This window comes from Corvus cornix, chromosome 1A (assembly GCF_000738735.6).
Source record: "Corvus cornix cornix isolate S_Up_H32 chromosome 1A, ASM73873v5, whole genome shotgun sequence".
NCBI classification, from domain to species: domain Eukaryota; kingdom Metazoa; phylum Chordata; class Aves; order Passeriformes; family Corvidae; genus Corvus; species Corvus cornix.
Window position 1 is genome coordinate 50,410,331 of NC_047057.1, and position 19,561 is coordinate 50,429,891.

The 19,561-nt window shown below is 44.5% G+C and overlaps 1 protein-coding gene across 2 annotated transcripts in view; it reads left to right on the plus strand.

Annotated features, from left to right (window-relative positions):
* Positions 1-19,561, plus strand: part of TMEM184B (transmembrane protein 184B) — a 30,429-nt gene that overhangs the window by 1,649 nt on the left and 9,219 nt on the right. For both annotated transcript variants that reach the window (XM_039571537.1, XM_010410579.3), the window contains 4 exons: positions 11,185-11,445; positions 13,731-13,896; positions 17,186-17,276; positions 17,811-17,886. In XM_039571537.1, the coding sequence (XP_039427471.1) occupies positions 11,185-11,445; positions 13,731-13,896; positions 17,186-17,276; positions 17,811-17,886 (594 nt within the window). Of the gene's footprint in view, positions 1-11,184; positions 11,446-13,730; positions 13,897-17,185; positions 17,277-17,810; positions 17,887-19,561 lie in introns of those variants that run through there.

Below are 19,561 nucleotides of genomic sequence, written 5' to 3' on the forward strand. Positions count from 1 at the left end.
CTTCAAAGCTGCTCTGGCTTAGGGGAGCAGGTTTTTAGGTCCTTAATACCATCATTATTATGGTTGTGCTGTAAACCTTAAGCAGCAGGTGGGTGCCTCTGCATGTGGAGCAGGAGTGATTTGGTCTTGCTGTAAAATGATTGGGAAGCTTTACTATTGAAGTCAGCGTTTCTGACCAGCTCGGTGGTGTGGGCAGATGTTTTTCTTTGTATTCTGCTCAGGTCTCAGAGCACTTGAATGAGTTGTGTTTTGGAGATGTGGGGCAAAGGCATGAGCACCTCCCAACCACTGGGCATCTTTTGGACTTTAGTTTGTCTGTCTCCTTGGGACACGTGGCAGTCAAAAGGGGAAGGTTCTTAGATAAACTGGTCAGAAAATGAGTTCAGTGTGACTGGCTGATTTGGCATAATGAAAGCATTCTGAGCTGTCTGGTCTCTAAGCATTTGACAGAATCCGGCTAGAAATCTGCCTTGTTCTCTGTCAGCTTCTTTGCCTGTTTGCTGGTAGCAGGCTGGGAGGTGAGCTTTTGCTAATTGTGGGATTAGGGTTCTTTTCTTCTCATGGATAAAGGAAGGGTGGGTGGGGTTTTTTTCTAGCACTAAATAACTTTTAAAACACCTCCTCCCCCCTCAAAAAAGGTAGCTCCTTTTTCTACCCAGTTCTACTGCTGAATTAACTGAAACATCTAATAATCATGTTTTGACATAAGATGACAACCTTTTAATTTCCACGTGAGGAGCTTACGCTTCATTCCTTCTCCCTTCCTGTTGTGGTTTCATTTTTAATTGGCTTATGTTTACATTGAGGGAGATAAACTGTTACCTGCTCCTTCTAGCAGAAGGGCCTGTTTCATTTTCCAGCAGCTCAAAGGGTATCTTTGAGCTCTTGCAGCAATGTCTGGTGGAAACAGTGAATTCCTCAGGAGATGTTTGTTGTTTGGTCCTAGCTGCTTCAAGAGCCCAGTGTTGTATTGAATGAAGGTTGAAGTAAAACACGAAGTTTCAAATCAGACTTGTTGATTCTGAAGAGCCACTGCTATTACTTGTTTTCTCAGTGTTTGCAGCCTAAACTTGAGGAAACCAGGGAAAGCAGCAGTGAATGTACGGGTTGGTCTGTCTACGATATGAAGAAGATAGCACAGCCTCAGAGAGAAATTGCATTTAACCTTTGTACAGTAGAGCTTTTCTAGTACACGCCTGCTGCTGGCTGCCCGTGTAACAAAGCAGCTGTGTGTTATTGAACGGCCCTGGCTGGGGGCAGAAGCTCTTCTCTGCTTTAGAGTTTGTGATTGATTGTGCTTGCTGAGGCCCTGGAAATTTGAGGTGCTGTAGAGAATAGCACTGGGTTGCAGTTTTGTGTGCTGACTTGCCCAGCCGTTCGCTTGGAGCGCTGTGTCTGTTGTGTGCTCTTCTCACTTCTTCCCAGACTCATTGGGGTTTGCTTTCTTGTGGTGGAAGAGCGGTTTCCTGTCAGGACCTCACACCCTACCAGAATACTTGGGACTCTGAAAGCAGTTTGACACTGTGATAAGATGGATTGAAACACTTAGCTGAAACAACTGTAAAATATTACAGTCCTTGAACTGAAAACACACTTATAGTAAGGGGTTTGGGGGTGTTTATTTTCTTTTTTTTTTTCCTTTCTTTTTTCTCCCCCATTTTTGTCTATTTTTCTTTTTTGGTTTGTTGGTTTTTTTTTTCCCCTTTTATGGACTACTTTTGGGGAGAACAACTGGGCTTGTTTTCAGAGCAGCAATTCCCCAGGACAGTTTTGGAAGTGAAATTCTGCCAGCTAAAGCAGTGAGTTGCAGGCATCCTCCAGGAGTCTCACCTCAGAGTCTCCCTCTTCTAAGAAGAGGCAGGGGCTGGAGTACTCGCTCATAGCCAGGTTTTCTCTCTTTAAAAATCAGGTCAGCCTCCATGGGGTTTTTGTTCCTGATGGTGTAAGTATAACATGTCTGGGAAGGCAACAGAGCAAGCTGTGTCCAGGGAAAATGCAGTGTATAGGCAAGCTGCTCAGGAACTGTGCTGTATCTGGGTTTGACGAGGTCTTTTATAGCCCCTGAGGGGCATAATTCACAGGAAACCTGAAAAGGGAAATAACTGACGTTCTACCTGCAGTATTAACCCATACAGTAGCTGGATATTTGTCTCCCCACCCACAAGTCTGTCTCTGTGTTGAAAGGATGGGAATGTTGCTGTTACTATCTTACAGTCACAGTGCCTGGGAATCTGATGATACTGAAAGTATCAGCTATTTGAGGATGCTGTATAATGAAGAGTGACCAAGAGCATAGAGAGTTGGTTTCACAGCCTCACATTTTTTGTGTCTAGCCCCAAAATGTCCATCTCTGCTTGGGTTTTTTGTACGTGTGGCCCCCGATCAATTTGCTAATAAGAAATGGTCCCTCTGATTCAGCAAAGAAAATGACTGCAACATGTTATGTAGTGCAGCAGTGAGGCTTCAAGAAGGAGATGAGATGAAATAATGCCTTAAAAGCTGACCTTGCCGATCCAGTGTTCCCTCCTCAGGCTGCAGAACATGACATGGATGCTATTGGAGGCTGCTGAGCTGATTGCTTGGGAGCCTGCAGCTGCCTGGTTGTCTCCAACACAGATACAGCCTAGGCAGCAGTAATGTAGCTGTGCGTCTGTCCAGGTTACTTGAAATGAACACGGACAAGTCAGTCACCTTAGAAGGCGGGTTAGAAGTGAGTGAATTTATATTCATGGCTCACCACATCCTGTCTCGTCCTTGCCAGTTTTGCTAGGAAAGACTGGTTAGTGGTGGGTGAAGCTATTTGCAGCTAATTGTCCCACCAGCTGGGAGTGCATTCTCTCCTCCTCCAAACTCTCCTGACTTACAGACTTCCTCCCCCCCCGAATGACTTTGTGATGGCACTGATTTTACAAGAGTCTTAAGCCAAAAGTCATTCATATAAATTCCCTTTCAGGCAACTTCATGCAAACAGGTAATTTAGTGTCACGATGTCTGGAAATACTGGGTTTAAGTTTTTTCCTATTTTTAGGGCTGCACCCTCTCAGGCTGATGCTTGGTGTGGTTTTTTTTTCTGTATAGAGAAAATGCATTGCTGCTAATGGCTTTTGGGATAGTGACTCCCATGAGTCCAGGAATACAGAGAAATAGAAAGGTCCTAATTCTGCTTTCCAAAGCTTTTGCCTCTGTAGGATTTAAATTTTTCTTGATGAAGTAGCAGGGCAGGAGATGAGTGTGGAGGGGCTAGTGTTAGATAGGAGCAATGAAATTAGAAGTTCGTGGTTTTGGGGAATTAAGAAGGATGTTTGTGTCTTATGTCCAGAGGTTAAAAAAAAAAAAAAGAAAGAAAAGAAGAACAACAAGGCACAAACAAAACCAAACCAATCACTTGTTATTGTAGCAATAACAGAATGGCTTTATAGTGAGTGTGGCCTTGGGTGCTTTGTGGAGAATCACTGATTTTACTTCTGCAGTGCTTATCACTGCTGCATGTCTGCATCAGAGAATGATTGCTAGGGAAGTCAGATGTGCCACTGCCCTCATAGGCACCACTGCACAGTTGCCTAGACCTGTGATAAGATGTCTGGGTTCTTTCAGCTCATTTACTTGCTAAGTCGAAGTATGGATCTGATCTGGTAGATTCTATATGTCATGTTCTGCGTGGAAAAGTATACTCTAGTGTATTAGAAAAACTTGCTTTGTGCGTGACTGCCACAAGTTCAATACTTTTCCATGCTGCTGTAGAGTTTGAGTTCTGATTCTTCTTAAAGAAACTGTATACACTGTGGCAACTTTAAAACTGTTGTCTACCCTGTCTTGGCACTTGGAGGTGGGAAACAATGAATGCAAGTGGTAGTGGAATAAGTTCTGATTTGACTTTGTTCTTGAGAGTTTGGAAAATGCAGTGCAAACATCCTCTGTCATGTGGGACACAACTGTTTACAACACATCCTTTTTTCTTCTTGCCTCTTTCCCCTCTGCAGAATATCTATAGTCTTTCTGTGTTTCTCCCCTGGGAGCAGAGGGCTTGCCTGGTTTGTGTGGAGTGGGGCTGTTGGGAGTATGGGAAAGGGACACAGTGCTTGGCCCAAGTGTGTTTGATCCTGTTCTCAAAGGAGCGGTTGGAAGGTTGGGGAACATCCCTTCTCCTCCTCTCCCTCCCCCTTTCTCTCTTTTTCCTGTCCCCTTCCAAAAAAGGGACTGGATGTTGACCTATCACAATGTGGGTCAGTCCACAAAAAAAAAAAAAAAAGAGGTGGAGGAGGAGGATGGGGGGAGTGGGGGGAGGAGGGCTGTGCGAATACAGTGAGACAACAGAAATTAATAGAGCAGAAAAAAACTCTGGAAAGAAGAGTGCATGGCTCAGGGTAAAAGGGTTTTGTTGTTGATTCTGAGTTTTTTAATGGATGCATGGGGAGGGGAAGCTTCTCTTGGGATGACTATGGGCTAGCAAAATGGGTGGGGGCCATGTGAGCTGGAAGTGGAGAAGATTTTTGTGGTATTTTCTGATTTTAACTTCCCTAAAATGAGAAAAGTGGGGATGTGACCTTGCTGAAGGTGAAATTGTTTGTGTGTACATTGCGGTCTTGTGTGTATGTAAGCATTGGATCATCTCTTGAATGTGACTTAGTGGGTGTGTACCTTGCCCTGTGGTTTGGTCTTCTTTAGGTGCCTGATTTCTCTGCCTTCTGCTTCTGAGCTAATGGCTCCCTGCTCCACTCTTGCTGATGCTACTGGTCTTCTATCCCAGTGACACTTTTCTCTTGTTTCACTGACTGTACCAACAGCTGTGAAATTGTGACTGGGCCATCTCCTCAGACCGCTCACTCCTCTAAAGAAATAACATTGAGGAGAACTGCATTTGGATCTGCATTTGTTGTGCAGGCAGACAAGTGCATTAAGCTGACATGGAGTGCAGTAACTGTAGATGCAAGCAGTGTGTGTGCTTGTAAGTCTGGTGAGTGCTTGTCTTGTGACTGAGCGCAGCGTTGCTCATGTGTGTTCAGAGTTACCTATGTGTGCCTGTGTGTCAAGTGTGTGTTGTGGGGGGACTTTCACCAACTTGGAGTTAAGAAAGCTTTGCCCAGCATGAGCAGTAAAATGTAAATGAGCTGTACTGGTTAAAATTGCATGCCAGGTCACATGTTTAACTCCGATTGTTTTGGGAGTGCTGCTGGAGAGCTTAAAAATGCACTGTTGGGACCTTTTCATGTCTCATAGCTCAGTAAACTAGATGCCACCCCAGAGAGCAAAAGCAGTTTAAGAAGTAATAAATGTAAAAGTGTTTAATTTTTCTTGGATTGCTATCACTGATTTCAGCTGTGCCAGTGACTCTCTTACTGTGTAGTGCTATTTTGTCCTATCTACCTGCTCCTTTTCCTCTCTTTTACCATTTCAGCTGGTGATGCCATCCCTTTGGGTGTTGAAAAGACCTTAAATTAATTATTTATCATATATACCTAGCATGATAGAGAGAGCTGGTCCCAGTTGGCAATTCTGGGCATTGTTATAATTAAAATAGTCTAAAATAAACCTTGAACCATTTTGTCCTGTGTTTTTGTATTCCTTGTAAGTCTAGGGCACATTGTCAAAAAACATTAAGCTGCTGCTTTCACTAATATAAAGCTCTTGCTTGTGTCCTAATAGATGCAGAAAGCTCAGGCTTTGATTTATCTACTGCATGGCACTTCTGTATTGGCCTTTTTGGATCCAGAATAAAGATAATTTAGTGGAGAAACTCTTGGAGGCATAATAATTTGAGGGGAATGGAAGATGGTTTTGTGGTATTTTAACAAAGTTCAGTACGGTGGATATTTAAAGCAATGTAAGTGTGGATTAAGTTTTAAGGAAGAACACTTTCTTGTCTCGTAGCTCTCCAGGAGAACCTTGCAGCCAGGTTGTGTGTGTTTTTTTGGTTTGTGTCTTGAACAGCAGAAGGAGGCTTAGCTGTTAAGACTCTTTCATGGGATAGCTTTGTGTATCGTTCTTTGCTCGCTCAGCAGTTTAGAAATTAAATACTTTCAGCCTCGGATGAGATGATCTATTTTAAAAACACAGATTGTATTTGCAGATGGGAGAGAACAGCTTCTGAGTCCTGTCGTGTGGGGCTCTTTTCCTATTGGCACTGGGGTAGGTCTCGCTCAGAGCAGGCAGACACCTCCTCCTTCATTAGATTGTGGTTGAATATGTGTTCAGATAAACCCCATGGTTTCTTCCCTCCTCTTACACCACTTTTGTTGCATCAGAAATGAGGTTTTCATATTTATGTTTGTTTATGTAGAAATAGCTCCTCCTTAGCGGTAACATTTTCCATGCCTTTATGCAAGCCAAAAATGAAGTTTTTTGTTTTCACTTTTGCCACATCCTGTCTGTTTTCTGTTCTGAGTTTATTTTCAGCAGAAGAAACTGCCATGTTAATGTTGGAGACAGAAGATCTCTGTTTCCAAAAGATACAGGACTGGCAATCTGCTTCTAATGGAGAATTAGTGTGCTGCTGTTTTTTCTGTGGATGCAGGCCATGTGGATGCATTGCTGCTACTTCACATCTGTGTGGTGTCTCTAAGAGAACTGGTCCCCATGCCGTTTGGAGCTTCCAAGGATCTTAGGAACAGTGTTTTGCATCTCCAGGTTTTTATCAGGATAGCTATCTTGGTAGTAATAGTACAGGCTTTGTTTTGTTTTCGCCACCTTGCATTGAGAGCACCCTCTAATACTCGTGAAGTGTTTCCAGAAGATGTGTAGATAAGTGTAAGAAGCACTAGGTTGGTGTTTAAGCTAATGCCCTGGTAGCACAAGGCCTTGTCTTGCTCTAACGTGCATAACTTGTAATGTCATCTGGGCAGGAACAGGTGACAGCTGGTAGGGGATGGGGGCTCTGCTGCCCATCTTGGGAAGTGGTTGTGTACAGACCTCACACAGACCTCAGCACTGCCAGAAACTCCTGTAGCCCATGTAGAAGAATCATACGAGCTCTAAACCAGGTTTCCTGTGGGTATCCTGGAATACACCTAACCTATGTCTGAAAGCCCTGTGTGTTTACCTGGATGTACTTTTATGTGTGCTTTGTTTCCAATTCCCAAAGTTTAGTGCTTTTCCTGGCTTTCTGTACTGGTCCTGTTATATTGCAGGCTACCTCCGGGGGGAGCAAGGTAGTCACTTGGAGATGGGGAAAGCTCCAAGAGTGAAGTTTAGAAGTGTTGAAATATTTTCCTTTGATATATTTAGGAGAGCTCTCCAGAGAGGGAGAATAAGTGTGCAAGGAACTTTACTCTCCCTTGAACTGGAAGCAATGAGGTGGAGATGAAAGAGGTGGGCAGAGAACACAGGATATGGCGGAAGATTAAGAAACGCTTCAAAATTTATTATGCATTAGATTGATTTGTATCACATTGGTAATTCAGGTTTCTAAATGTCCCTAATTTGACATACGGTAACGTCAAGCGCTTTCCTCATGGTTTGGTACCTTGCAGTGCTGGGAACTGTATGGACAGAGAACAAAAAGATGGTTGTCCCAGGGAGCTTAAAATGCGCAAGAAACAACAGAGAAATACAGCCAGCTGGGAGGAGCACCAGGAAAGAGATCCCAGCCAGGAGCCTGACTGGTGTCAGGTCGTTGCACAACTGAAGTAGCAAAGTAGTGGGGAAGATGGAGGTGAATAGGGAATAGCTTTGTGGCTGTTGGAAAGTACCTTTTTACCCAAGCATGAGAGGAAGCAGGAAGATGAGTTGTGGCACTGACTTGGGCTGTGATGAAGGTAGATGTCCAAGAAATAAGTGTCAAAACACATTCACAGTGTCAGGTAAGAGGGAAGCTGCTGATACCAAGGTACTGGATCCGTAGCTTCTCAAGGCAGTATTTTTGTTGTGACATGTTCTCTGGCACCACCTTTGCCGGGCTTGTGTCCTGTTGCACAGTGGGGAAGAGGCATCTCAGAAGCAAGGCCTGTTGAGAGGCTTGCCGCAGCCCACCCTCATGGTGCTGTTTTTAACAAGGTAGAAGAGGAGCTAGCGGACTGAGCTGGTGGTAGTGGATGAGCTGAAATCCACTCTCCTGGTTAAGGCTCCAGTCATCTGTGCTGTTACCTGCTTCTTAAGTATAGACCAGAATTGCTCTTACAGATTCAGCTTCTTGCATACAGTAGTATTTCGTAACAGCTTTGTGCACTGCTTATACCTGTCGCTGTAGCTATGATGTGTGGGACTTGAGGAGATTAGAAGGGACAATTTGGAAGGTTTATGTTAATTTTGCAGATTTTGGAGTACAGCATTCCTTCATGTTTCACTAGCAAGGAGAATGAACTGCAAACTAATGCATAGAACCAATAAAAGGCATCAAGGAGATAAAAAGCTGTCTTCAGGGGTAACCCCAAAGATCAGGGGAGTGCTCAGGGGTGAGGTGGTTTGGGGTTTGGGTAGGCGATGTAGAACCCTGTTTTGTAAGAGAGTTTGTGTATTTTCTTTCAGAACACAGTGGTGGAAAAAGGTATTAATTTCAGTGACTGTGAATTGAAGGGGATTAGGTGAAGAATGATGCACAATCATGCAATTAATGGCTGTTGATTTGTAATCACAACGGGGCAATGTTCAGGTTACATACACAACTTCAATTTATAAGTGACCTCGCTTCTGAATACATAACCCCTGTCATGACAAAATGCTTGTTGATCACATTTTGCTGTTTCCATTTATTTTAGAATGAGTGCAGAGACACAGAAGAATTCCCTTTTGGATCCTTGGTTCTGCTGATGTTAGGGATGCTGCATTTGGGTCTGTGCCATTGATGTGGTTTGATTGTCTGGAGTGCGGAGGTCCAGGTCCTGTTCCTCCTGGCACCTGTGGTCTGCTGTACAGATCCTCTCCCCCCATGAACTTTAGGAAGGGCTTAGCAGCTTCCTGTCTTGCATAGCTCCCAAAGTGCACTGGGATGTGCAGGACTGCAGCTGGCTGGACTTTATTTAGAGCTAGGTTAACCACAGGTGCATCTGCTCTGATTTCATTTTAGATGTGCCCTTTTTGAGCTTTGTGGAAGCACTCTCAGCACTGTGCATGTTCAGTTGCTTCAGAAGTTACTTGGGTAGAAATCCCTTTCTTCTCAAAGCAGTGAAAACCTTGCTGACTTGTGACATCTCCACCCAGCCTCCATCTCTCCAAATTTTTAGATACAGAACAGATAATGAAGAGTGTGTGTATGTGTATGCTTAGAAGCTCAAAACTTAAGTGATACTTCCTGTACTGATCAGGCCTGGAAAGGAATTATCCTACTGTACATGCAGTTATGGAAAGCTGTAACTTGGAGCAGGGATATTTTGGAAAAACAACAACTGGAAAGAACAAAGAAAAGCCAAGTTTGATGATTAATTTATAAAATAAAGCACAGCAGTTGTGCAACTCCGCCTGTAGTAAGATAATACATGCTTAAACAAATCTGGGTATTTCCCAGGATTTTCCTCTTTCCCCCATGGAAGAAAGCAAAAAGGAGGTGGAGTGTGACATAAGGTAACATCAGACTGCTGCACATCACTGATACAGGAGTGTGTTCTGGAAAAGCCTGTGCTAAAGGGGCCATTTGCACATCTTAGTGTGCATGTGGAAAGGACTTGCTACTGGCACTCTGCTTTTACTGGGTACCTGTTCCCTAGTTTGTGGTGTGTCTTCAGGTGAAGCAAGGCTGGGGCAGTTCCTCTGTGAATACATGTTCTCTTTCGTGTTCTGTAACAACCTGTCAGTAGATGACAGATGTGTCCTTCCCTGCTGCAGCTGTAAACTGTGGCAATGGATCATTGGCCTTTCTAAAGCCCTTTCCATCCACTGATCATAAAGGCCTGGGTAAGAGCTATGTCTTGGGCTTTTATAGAAGAGCTATTCCGAAAAATATTAGGAGGTTATCAGAAGGAGGCAGTATTATGCTGTTCCCTTTGATAGTCACATCAGAAGCAGCTCTTCTAATGGATACAACCAATGGCTGCCTGCTTGTGATCTTGGTTTAAGTGGATTATCTTCCTCCAATCCAGAGGTCACACTAGAGCCTGCTTATGACCAAATTGAAAATAATAGCTACTTTAGATCTTAGACCTTCAAGAATTTGTTCCATTGAAAGAAGATAGCTTTTTATCCAGGAAATGGCCAAGGATCATGCTGCTTTGAAATCTTGCATATTCTTGTGTTCTGCATGTGTTTTTATGTGTCAGCTGGCTTTTAAAAGCCAATCAAGTTAAATTCACATCATGTAGAAAACAATGCAAAGTTAGTAAAATTAGTAACAGGCTGGCTAAATGTACCATGCCATACAAATTTTGGTAAAAGCATGGCTTTCACGCTATTCATGCTGTCAAAGTGAGAAGAGCTTTCACTGCATGGCCTTCAATGAGGGTGCTTTGGGCTGAGTGTGGTTTTCAATGTGGCAGTAGGAGAGGTGGGGACTGCTCGCTGGAGGAATTAGGATATTCTTCCCCCTGCCCCCTTCCTGCACAGGGACACTGTGGCACATGTTCTTGTTGATGCTTGGCAGGCTAACCATGACACTAGGACACAGCAGAATAGCCTGTACTCATGGAAAATAGAGCTGTTAACTTAGGTGTGCCTGTCACGTTCCAGTACGGATTATTTAGACACTTCCTTCTGATCTTTTTACAAGAGTGTGTAGTGATAGGACTAAGGGAAATGGCTTTAAACTGAGAGTAGGTTAATTAGATATTAGGAAGAAATTCTTTACTGTGAGAGAGGTGAGACATTGGCACAGGTTGCCCAGAGGAGTTAGGGATGCTCCATCCCTGGAAGTGTTCAGAAACAGGTTTGTTGGAGCTCTGAGCAACCTGGTCTAGTGGAAGGTGTCCCTGCCCGCAGCACAGAGCTCGGAGCTAGATGATCTTTAAGGTCCTTTCCAACCCAAACCATCCTGTGATTCTATGATCTCCAGTGAATGCTATATTCATCTTACGTATTTTTGTTGCAGAAGGGTGGTGATGATGGCAGTGGCCGGATTTCATGGTCTCTGGGAGGCTGTCAGAGGTTCCTGAGTACCATGTGATCTGTTATATCACGAGGGGTGGCAGTGGCAGGCTTACCCAGGTCCTGTTCATAAAACATGTGAGCAGCCTGGTGAAAGGCATGTGAGAGGTGTAAAGTTCTGTTACATTCCCAGCTCTTTTCAGGTGAGTTCAATTGCTTTGTGGTTCTCTTCCCTGACAGGTCTTGGCTCGTGGGCAGCTCTTGAGCAATCCCAACTGGAACGTCACACCGAAAGGCACCATGATAATGATGACTGATGTCACTGCAGCCCCCAGATTGGGGTCAGCTGCCACCACTCCAGCTGTGGCTCCTAACTTCTCCTGGATGCCAGAGGATGGCAGCCCCACAGCTGTGGAGCAGCCAATATTCCTCATGACCACTGCTGCTCAGGCTATCTCAGGTTTCTTTGTATGGACAGCTTTGCTCATCACCTGCCATCAGGTAAAACTCTGTCACTTGTACTTTCATCCTTTCCTTTTCCCCACATGAAGGAACAGACCATTTCCACAGTGTGAATGGAGGGGAAGCACACTCTTTAAAACTAGCAGGTATAAAACATTTGGCCATCTCTGGAAGGTGTGCAGAAAGGTTTGTTATCTCAGGCCATCCTTTCACAGGTCTTTAGATGAATCTTGCCTTTTTTTTTGGTGTCAGCTGTTAGCTAAAAGATCCTAGTCACCTGTTATTTGACATTCCTCCTTTGATCTCCTGTGCCAGTGGATTCCACAGGCTGAACTCTGCTGCGGAAAGGAGTAGCAGGAAATGTTTCATTTGAATTTTTTCCCCTCCCCTCTCTCTGGGGCAGGTGTCCTGGGAGCCAGAATAAGTCAAACCCTGCATCCTGTTCTGTCCCTCTCTTTCATGAAGTTGTCATGTGAACTGAAAAATACAGTGGGGAAACACAAGCCCTGTTATTTATCAACCTGTGTTTTGTACCTGTTGGATCATAGATTCCAGAGTGATGACTAGAATCTAGAAAAGTACAGCCTATTGATGGAGTACAGTGAAGGTAAAAAATGGATTAGTCACAGAGGAATAAGAGTAACACCTGCAGTTTCACCAGCTTGGGTAACAATTACAAGTGCCATGGATCCTCCTGTCAAATTGATCACCTGCTGAGGGTAGGAAGAAATTTTCCTCTGCAGTATAACATTGCACAGTTAGGCATGAATGCCCTTCTCTGAAGAAACTGATGGAGGTCAGTGCCAGAGAGACACTTTTGATTGAAACGCGCTGTTGTCCTCTTACATGGCAGCAGTTCCTGTGCTCTCCCAGGCACATGGATCACAGGGCTCTTTTGACATCCCAAGGGCAAAGCTTGGAGTCATCTGAACTCAAGTGTCAGCTGTCTCTGTGCTGGATGAGATGTGTCACTGGGATTGTCGCAAGGCAAAAATATCTCTAAGGTTTGTTAGTTTATTTTCAACCCGTTCTCCTCAGGAAATGAGGTTTTTGTGAGCTCCTCATGGGTTAAGAAGAGGAGTCGGAAATATTTGTGAGCCCTTCACAGGGAGAGGAAACAGAAGTATTTTTGCGCCCTTCAGTCAATATTGACCAGGAAGGGATAAGCAACAGACAGCTGTCATGGAGACGGAAGCCCCTCTCCCTTACAATGGAAGGATGAGATTGTCTGTGTATGTTTTGTTAGTCTCTGGAGAATCCTCGCAGCGCCCCAAAATGCAGGGTGAAGCTTCAGACAAATGCTTGTGCCTCTTCAGGCAGCAGAATCAGTCAGTGGTGAGGCACGTATGTAATCAGCTGGCTGTTACTAATTCCAGCAGCTGGGACAGCAGCTCAGTGAGAATTACTGTACAGAGGCCTTCCCTCTGCTGACTCCGTGGTCAACCGAGTATACCCACAACTCATGCTGAAGCTCTGCCCGTGTTATTAGGGCATGACAGGGGTTGTGCTCATCTTCAGGGTGTGCTTGTGGTCAATACCTTTTCCAGGAGGTGGGTATTCCGTGAAAAAGCATCTTAGGGGTGGGATTTAATGATGGCTAAGGAATTGTGAGTGGTGGGAGAGGGTAGGGTGGGGATGCTGTGCTCCCCCCAGCCAGTGACTTAGAGACGTTGGCATGTGTGCAGTCGGACAGAACAAACTGTGTGGTTCCTTTGAGCACAGTGCTCCCCTGATGGCTGACCTTTTGTGGCTGTGCTGTGACCCATGTGCAGAATGACACCTTTTGAGCAGATGGGCTGTGGCTTATCAGCTTTGGGATGTGCTGTAAAGGGCTCTGAGGTTGTTTCAGGTGAAAGTCTCAAAAGCATCCAAAACAGCCAAAAGAGTGAGTGTTCACAATAAGCGTGCACTTAATTGCGTGCACCTTCCCTTTTCAGAGAAGAGCAGCCTGCACTGTTATGAATCTTAGGTATTTAAAAGAGGATAGCAGGAATATAGGACTGATAGCTGGGAAAAAAGGTATGAACAAAAGAACGTGGGCAGGGTGATGTAAAAATAAATCAATTCCCTATAAGAAACTAGATTAGAAATGCCTCCATTTTCTCTTCCCTCTCATTCCTCCTCTCTGCAAGCTAAGGGTTGCTATATCAATGCCATATGATAACAGTGATTTATCTTTTATGTTCATCACCTTGAGGCTGCTGGAGGCAATCAAGAGGTGATTTACTGAGTTTGTTTTTCCTGGCCCAATTGACTCTCCAGTTCTACTTTCTCCTCTCTGCTCCATACACCGCTGATCCCGGTCTCCCCTCTCCGTCTCTCAGATCTACATGCATCTCCGCTGCTATAGCTGCCCAAATGAACAGCGCTACATCGTTCGGATCCTCTTCATTGTGCCCATTTATGCCTTTGACTCATGGCTCAGTCTCCTGTTCTTCACCAATGACCAGTACTATGTTTACTTTGGCACAGTGCGGGACTGCTATGAAGGTAAGGGGGGTCCGACAGAAAATGGGGGGAGGGGTGGTAAGTCTCTGCCCGGAGAGAACTCTATTTCTGGTTGAGAACAGGGAGAAAGCGTCACTGTCACGTACTGAATGGTGTGCCTAAATGGATGACCATGGCTTGCTTAGTGACTGAAAATCACAGAATCATAGCATGGTTTGTGTCAGGATGGACCTTTAAAGATCATCTAGTACAGCACCCCTGCCATGGTTTGGGACATCTTTCACTAGATCAGGTTGCTCAAAACCCTCTTCAACTTGACCGTCTCCCTCGCTGGCCTCTGAGCATGAGCCTTCCCTCCAGTGTGCTGTAGAGACAAAATTTTTGGTTTTCTGGGGTCCTTTGCTTCAGGAAGGTAAAAGCTTTTGGTAAAGCAAAAAACTCTGATGGTATCTGGGTGTCAGAAAGTGAGGTATTGCTTAGCTCCTGTCTCTTCTAACAGCACTTAGCGGCCAGACACTTGCTTTGTCCTGTGTTCCTGGTGCAGTTTGTTAGCAATGTATTCTTGTGGTCCCATCCTGTGGCCGCTTGTGTGCTTGCACAGGGTAGCACAGTGGCCATGTGCTGTGGCTGGTGAAGTGTAAAGTGCTTTGGAGTCCTGTAGAAGAGAGGGTGTCATGTTCAGGATGAGCACTTCCTTGGTGTTGGTTATCTGCTGCAGTGATGTAATACCACTAGCACTGTCTGTGAGGGAAATGGTTACTTTCCTGTAAACGCTATTGTAACTTCTCTCCTGGTCTCATCCTGAGAGAAGCCTCTACGCACCCTGTACTCTAGCAGTGTATTTTTGAGGACAATTTATCACCGTACCCTCATTAAACCCTAACTCATTGGTGCAGTTATTTTGGTGAGATCTGCATTGCAGAGAGTTGCCCCTGGCCATGTGAACAAGTTAATCAGCTGAAGGGACCAGCAGGCCCTCCTTCACGTTCCTAACAATGCTCTGGATGCAGCAGCAGATGGCAAACACGCACACGTGATGCAAGAAGGCATCTTTGTTTGGGCCTAGTTTTTTTCTTTCCCTGCCCTGTACGTGTGTATAGGTCCAGTAGGAAGCCTGCTGCTCTCCTAGCAACAGCCAGCATCCCTCTGCCTCTCCTGCTCTGGGAGTTTGCAAACATTTGAGCATCTGCTCAGGAGGCTGCCCATGCTCCAGAGTTCACCTCTGTTGGCCTGTATGAGAAAACTACAGGTTGGAGGTGAAAACACCTTTGGAAAGCAGGTTCTCTTCCCTCACTTTTTCTGGGCATTGCTTCAAAACAGCCTTCTTGTTCTTTTCCCTCTCTTGCCATCCACCTTCTTTACTTTTTGGGAAGGTTTTACATTGCAAAGTGGGCTGTTAGGGAATGGTGGAAGAAGACCCTATTAATAAATTTTGAAAGCTGTCTTAAGCCATTTATGGACTGTATTTTGTAGTGTGTTAGGAGGAGCCTGTTTTGGTGTTACGCTTTCATGTGACTCTGCTTCTGTACAAACACTGACACAGATAGGGTTTGTTCGGGGTTTTTTTTCTTGTTATATTGATATCATGAATACCATCTGATGAATGTGGACCAGGAATGGGAGAAGAGCTCTTTGCTGTTGTGATGAGCTTTGCTAGTTAGCACTTCTTTTGGGGATGAATGGGCAGATATTTCTCCCTTTTTTTCTTTTTCTTTTTTTTTTTTGTTTTGTTTGGTTTGGTTTGGTTTTCTTCCTCTGATGTCATCTCTTCCCTGGTGCTTGTGGAATGGGCAGCTGGTATTGTAATGACCACATCAGAGGGCAGGGGTCACTGGAGGACAATAGGAAAAGCTCAGCTTTTCTTCCTCTGGGTGCTGGGAGCTGTCAGCTAAGTTGCAGGAAAATTGAAGGCAAAAGGGGTTACCACAGTTATTTAAATAAGTTTTCCATGGTTGGTGTTTTCTGCCCTAATTAAAGCTTTGGCAAAATCATTACTGTGTGACTTTGTTCAATAATAAGGATTACAGATGGAATAACAATATTCCAATTACATACACAGAAGCATGTGTAGCACTGGCTTTTATGTGCCATAGCAGTCTTGCCAGCTAGACACGTCTACAAGCCATAAGTACAATGTTTTGAGACTATAAGTATTTTGGGGAGCGTGGAGTACCTCTTTGCCAGGGCATAGTTTGGATACTTATAGAAGAATTTGACTGACTTGGGAAGATCATTCACGTGGAAAAATTGACCTCAGGTCTAATAACTGGCTGCTTGGGGAGATCAGCTTCTCAGTGTTGTACATTATTAGGTTTCTGTTCTTATTTTATAAGTTCCTTGAGACTGCTGTTTCTATCCCAGATTATTTGGGGCAAAAAGCAGGATTTGGGTGTTGTCATTCTAGGGGATGTCCAGACACAGGTGACCATTATAATGTTGCAAGAAGGGTCATCTGGTCTGTCATTTTGCCCCAGGGCTGTCTGTGATAAATGCAGAAATGCAGTCCTTGCCCTAAAAAATCGCACAACTTTGATGGTCCGACAGCAGTTATAACAAGTCAAGAGAGTGGCAGACAGGGTGTATACAGGCTCACTGCATGCACGTTTAAGTGAGTTTGGATCCCATGAAAAGGAGATACATCTGTTATGGGGAACTGGAATGGGGCAGAGTATTAGTGGTCAGTCTGTTTGTCATCTGTACCAAGTTGCTGGGGAAGGCAGAGAAGAAGTGGCCTAAGGAAACGGTTATTTAGCACACAAGAAATTTCATCTTTTTGAGAAAATGAAGCACAGAGCCTTTTTGTTTTACAAAAATCTCCACCAGATATGAAAACAGAGTTTCACTGATTGTTATAAACCCTCTGTTTCTCCAACTCTTATGTCTATAGTCTGGTTACCTGGCAGAGACAAACTCTGTTCATCAGCCAAAAGATTAAATACAGGAGATAACATACGGCTGATGGATCAGAGATATCTTTTCCAGATTATTTACTATCAGTGTAATGTCCTGGAATAATGCACAGGAACCCTGTAAAGAATGGCATCTGTAAGATGCCAAATAAAACAGGGACTGACCATAGTTTTAAATGGTTCTGTGACCCTTTTGGCATGAGTCATGGAACTCGCCTGGGACTTTGGCCAAACTCCCGTTCAGATAGTCTTGTGAGTGCTGAGGTAGCATGATAAATGCAGTGAAAATGATCTGGAGTGCTTTGAAGGGAAAGGTGCTGCACAAGCAATCCGTGCTAATGTTTGGTCTGTTGCCTGTACTCTTGGTCCTTGCACCTGTTTTGAAGTTGGTTGTCATTTTACTGTGATTGATGTCTTTGCAGCCTTTGTAATATACAACTTTCTCAGCCTCTGCTATGAGTACTTGGGAGGGGAGAGCTCCATCATGTCTGAGATCAGAGGGAAACCAATTGAGTGAGTATTTATTGTTCTTACAGCATGACGCTGTCCTCCTTATGTGCCCTTCTACTATTTCTCTATCCCTGTCCTGAGAAACTGTGTCAGGTGGCAAATGTCTGCTGGAACTGGGCAGTGTAGATGATGATGATTTACCAGTACCTTGCTCTTAGACAGATCAGGCTGATCACGTCCTCTTAGGCAAGCTGGACTGATTCACAGCTTTTCTGGACACCTACCTATTCCTTTGTTTGTTTTCTTACTCCCTTCTCCTCCTTTAAATCCTTTCTGCCTTCAGTTGATTGTGTGTGCCTCCTCTAGGAACTATGTTTCTCCCCATGCTACTCAGTTACAGGGGAAAAAAAAATTGCAGTGTATGGTCAGGATGTTGTTTCAGACATATCTCTAAAAGAGGGTATGGCCATAACTGCAGTCATTGTTGGAGAAAGCACCAGTCCTACAACTTTGTTACAGAGAGGGTAGATAAAGAGGGTGGGAATCTCACACTCTTGCCCAAATCTTGCTTGTGAACTCTTTTGTTGGCTCTTGCAGGTCCAGCTGTGTGTATGGAACTTGCTGCCTGTGGGGAAAGACATATTCGATTGGATTCCTGAGATTCTGCAAACAGGTATAGGCTGGAGGGACTGGGCCATCTTGCAGAAATTAAGTGTGTGGTGGTGGCAGTGGTGCCTTTTGCTGCTGAATTTCTGGAATCTTTGAGGGGGGCTCTAACAGCATTTTGAGAGGCCTGTGGACTGCTGAGAAGAGGAGGTGTTTCAGGGTTGGTTTGTTTAGAATGATTTTAACATTTTCTACTCAACCCCACATCAGGAAGGCCTTAATTAAAGACACAAGTTATCTCCTGAAACTGATGTTCATCCTAGGAAGAAACTCTTTCCCTTTCTGGATTACAGAGGTCCCAACTCTAAGAAACTGATGTCTGTGTTGTGTCGCAGACACCCCACAGTTGTGTAACAGCCTCCTGAATACCCAGTGCTGTTGTGGTTTGGAGCTGAGGAGGGGATGGAGGTTAAGCATGACACATTGGTTTGTAGGAGCAACCGAGTATTGCTCACCATGTGTGTCTGTCTGTGCTGAGCTGGGTATGTCGAGGGCGGGTGAATGGGGAAGATCTAAACCTCTGTGCAGCCCTTGTCTGCTCATTGCAGGTCAGTCACCTCTGGCTGTCATGAAACAGCAGGTGAATTTCAGAGCTTTGCTCACTTCCTGAAATGAACACAGGAGGCAGAACCCTGTGGAGGCAGTGTGAAGCATGTCTGGTTCTTTGAAAGGGCTGAGATCGTTGTAATTTCAGTCACTGGGTCTAGATATCTGCCCTGGCTTCTCCTGAACATCATGGCCCATCTTCTGTGTTTTAGCAATATGCAGGAACATCAAAAGTACAGTGCAGCCTCATGGTAATATTGTGTTAACCTGTGCTGCATAAGTGGCCGTTTTCAAAGGACCACTTCTTTCGCATACCTGTTCTGTTTGTCCCTGCCCCATATTTTGTCCTTATGTGGGTTTCCTGTTTTCTTGCCTGATACTTTTATTTTCTAGTCTGCACTCAATATGCTGCTTCAGCTGTTTCTCTTGGGTTTCATTTGGACACCCTTTGGTTGATTCACTGCATTACCTATTCTTTTTGCTCCTAATGTTAGCTTTTACCTTTTAAATATATCATAAGCAGATGTAACACCCGTGAAGGTGAATGAATGGTGGAGAAATAATTTCCCTTAGACTTCTTGCTTCTCACATCCCACAACCTCTGGCAGATATCACCACCTGGGTTGCATGTGTCTGTGTTTGGAAAGTTTGTTCACAACAGTGAAGACTAGAAGCACACTTTGGGGAATGGGGAAGGTGTGCTTTTTCTGCTGGTTTCCATAAATCCCAGCTCATTTGGTAACTCTGATTTCAGTAGATACTTTGCTTTTCTTTTGCTGGTATCTGGCAGCAATTTTGCTACTCATGCCTGCCCTTCGCTAACTGCTAAGTCTGCTGGGGAGGCTGTATTGCAAAGAGATGCTTAAATACTTCCATCCTTCTTGGCTTCACCTTAAATATTGCCTTGGTGAGAAATTGTTGATGCCAAGGTTCACTTTCTGGTACTTCTAGACTTCCAGGATTTTTGGGGAAGACCCTTTCAAGGCAAATTCCTGGGAAGGCTGGTGCAAAAGGGCAACAGAGCAAATGCCAGTGCTGATCTGTGCGGTATCTGCCGTCATGATGATCAGGAAGAGGAATGTGCTGAAAGGAACACCTTGCCCTTTTTTGCCGTGTTCTCACCATCTCTGGCACTT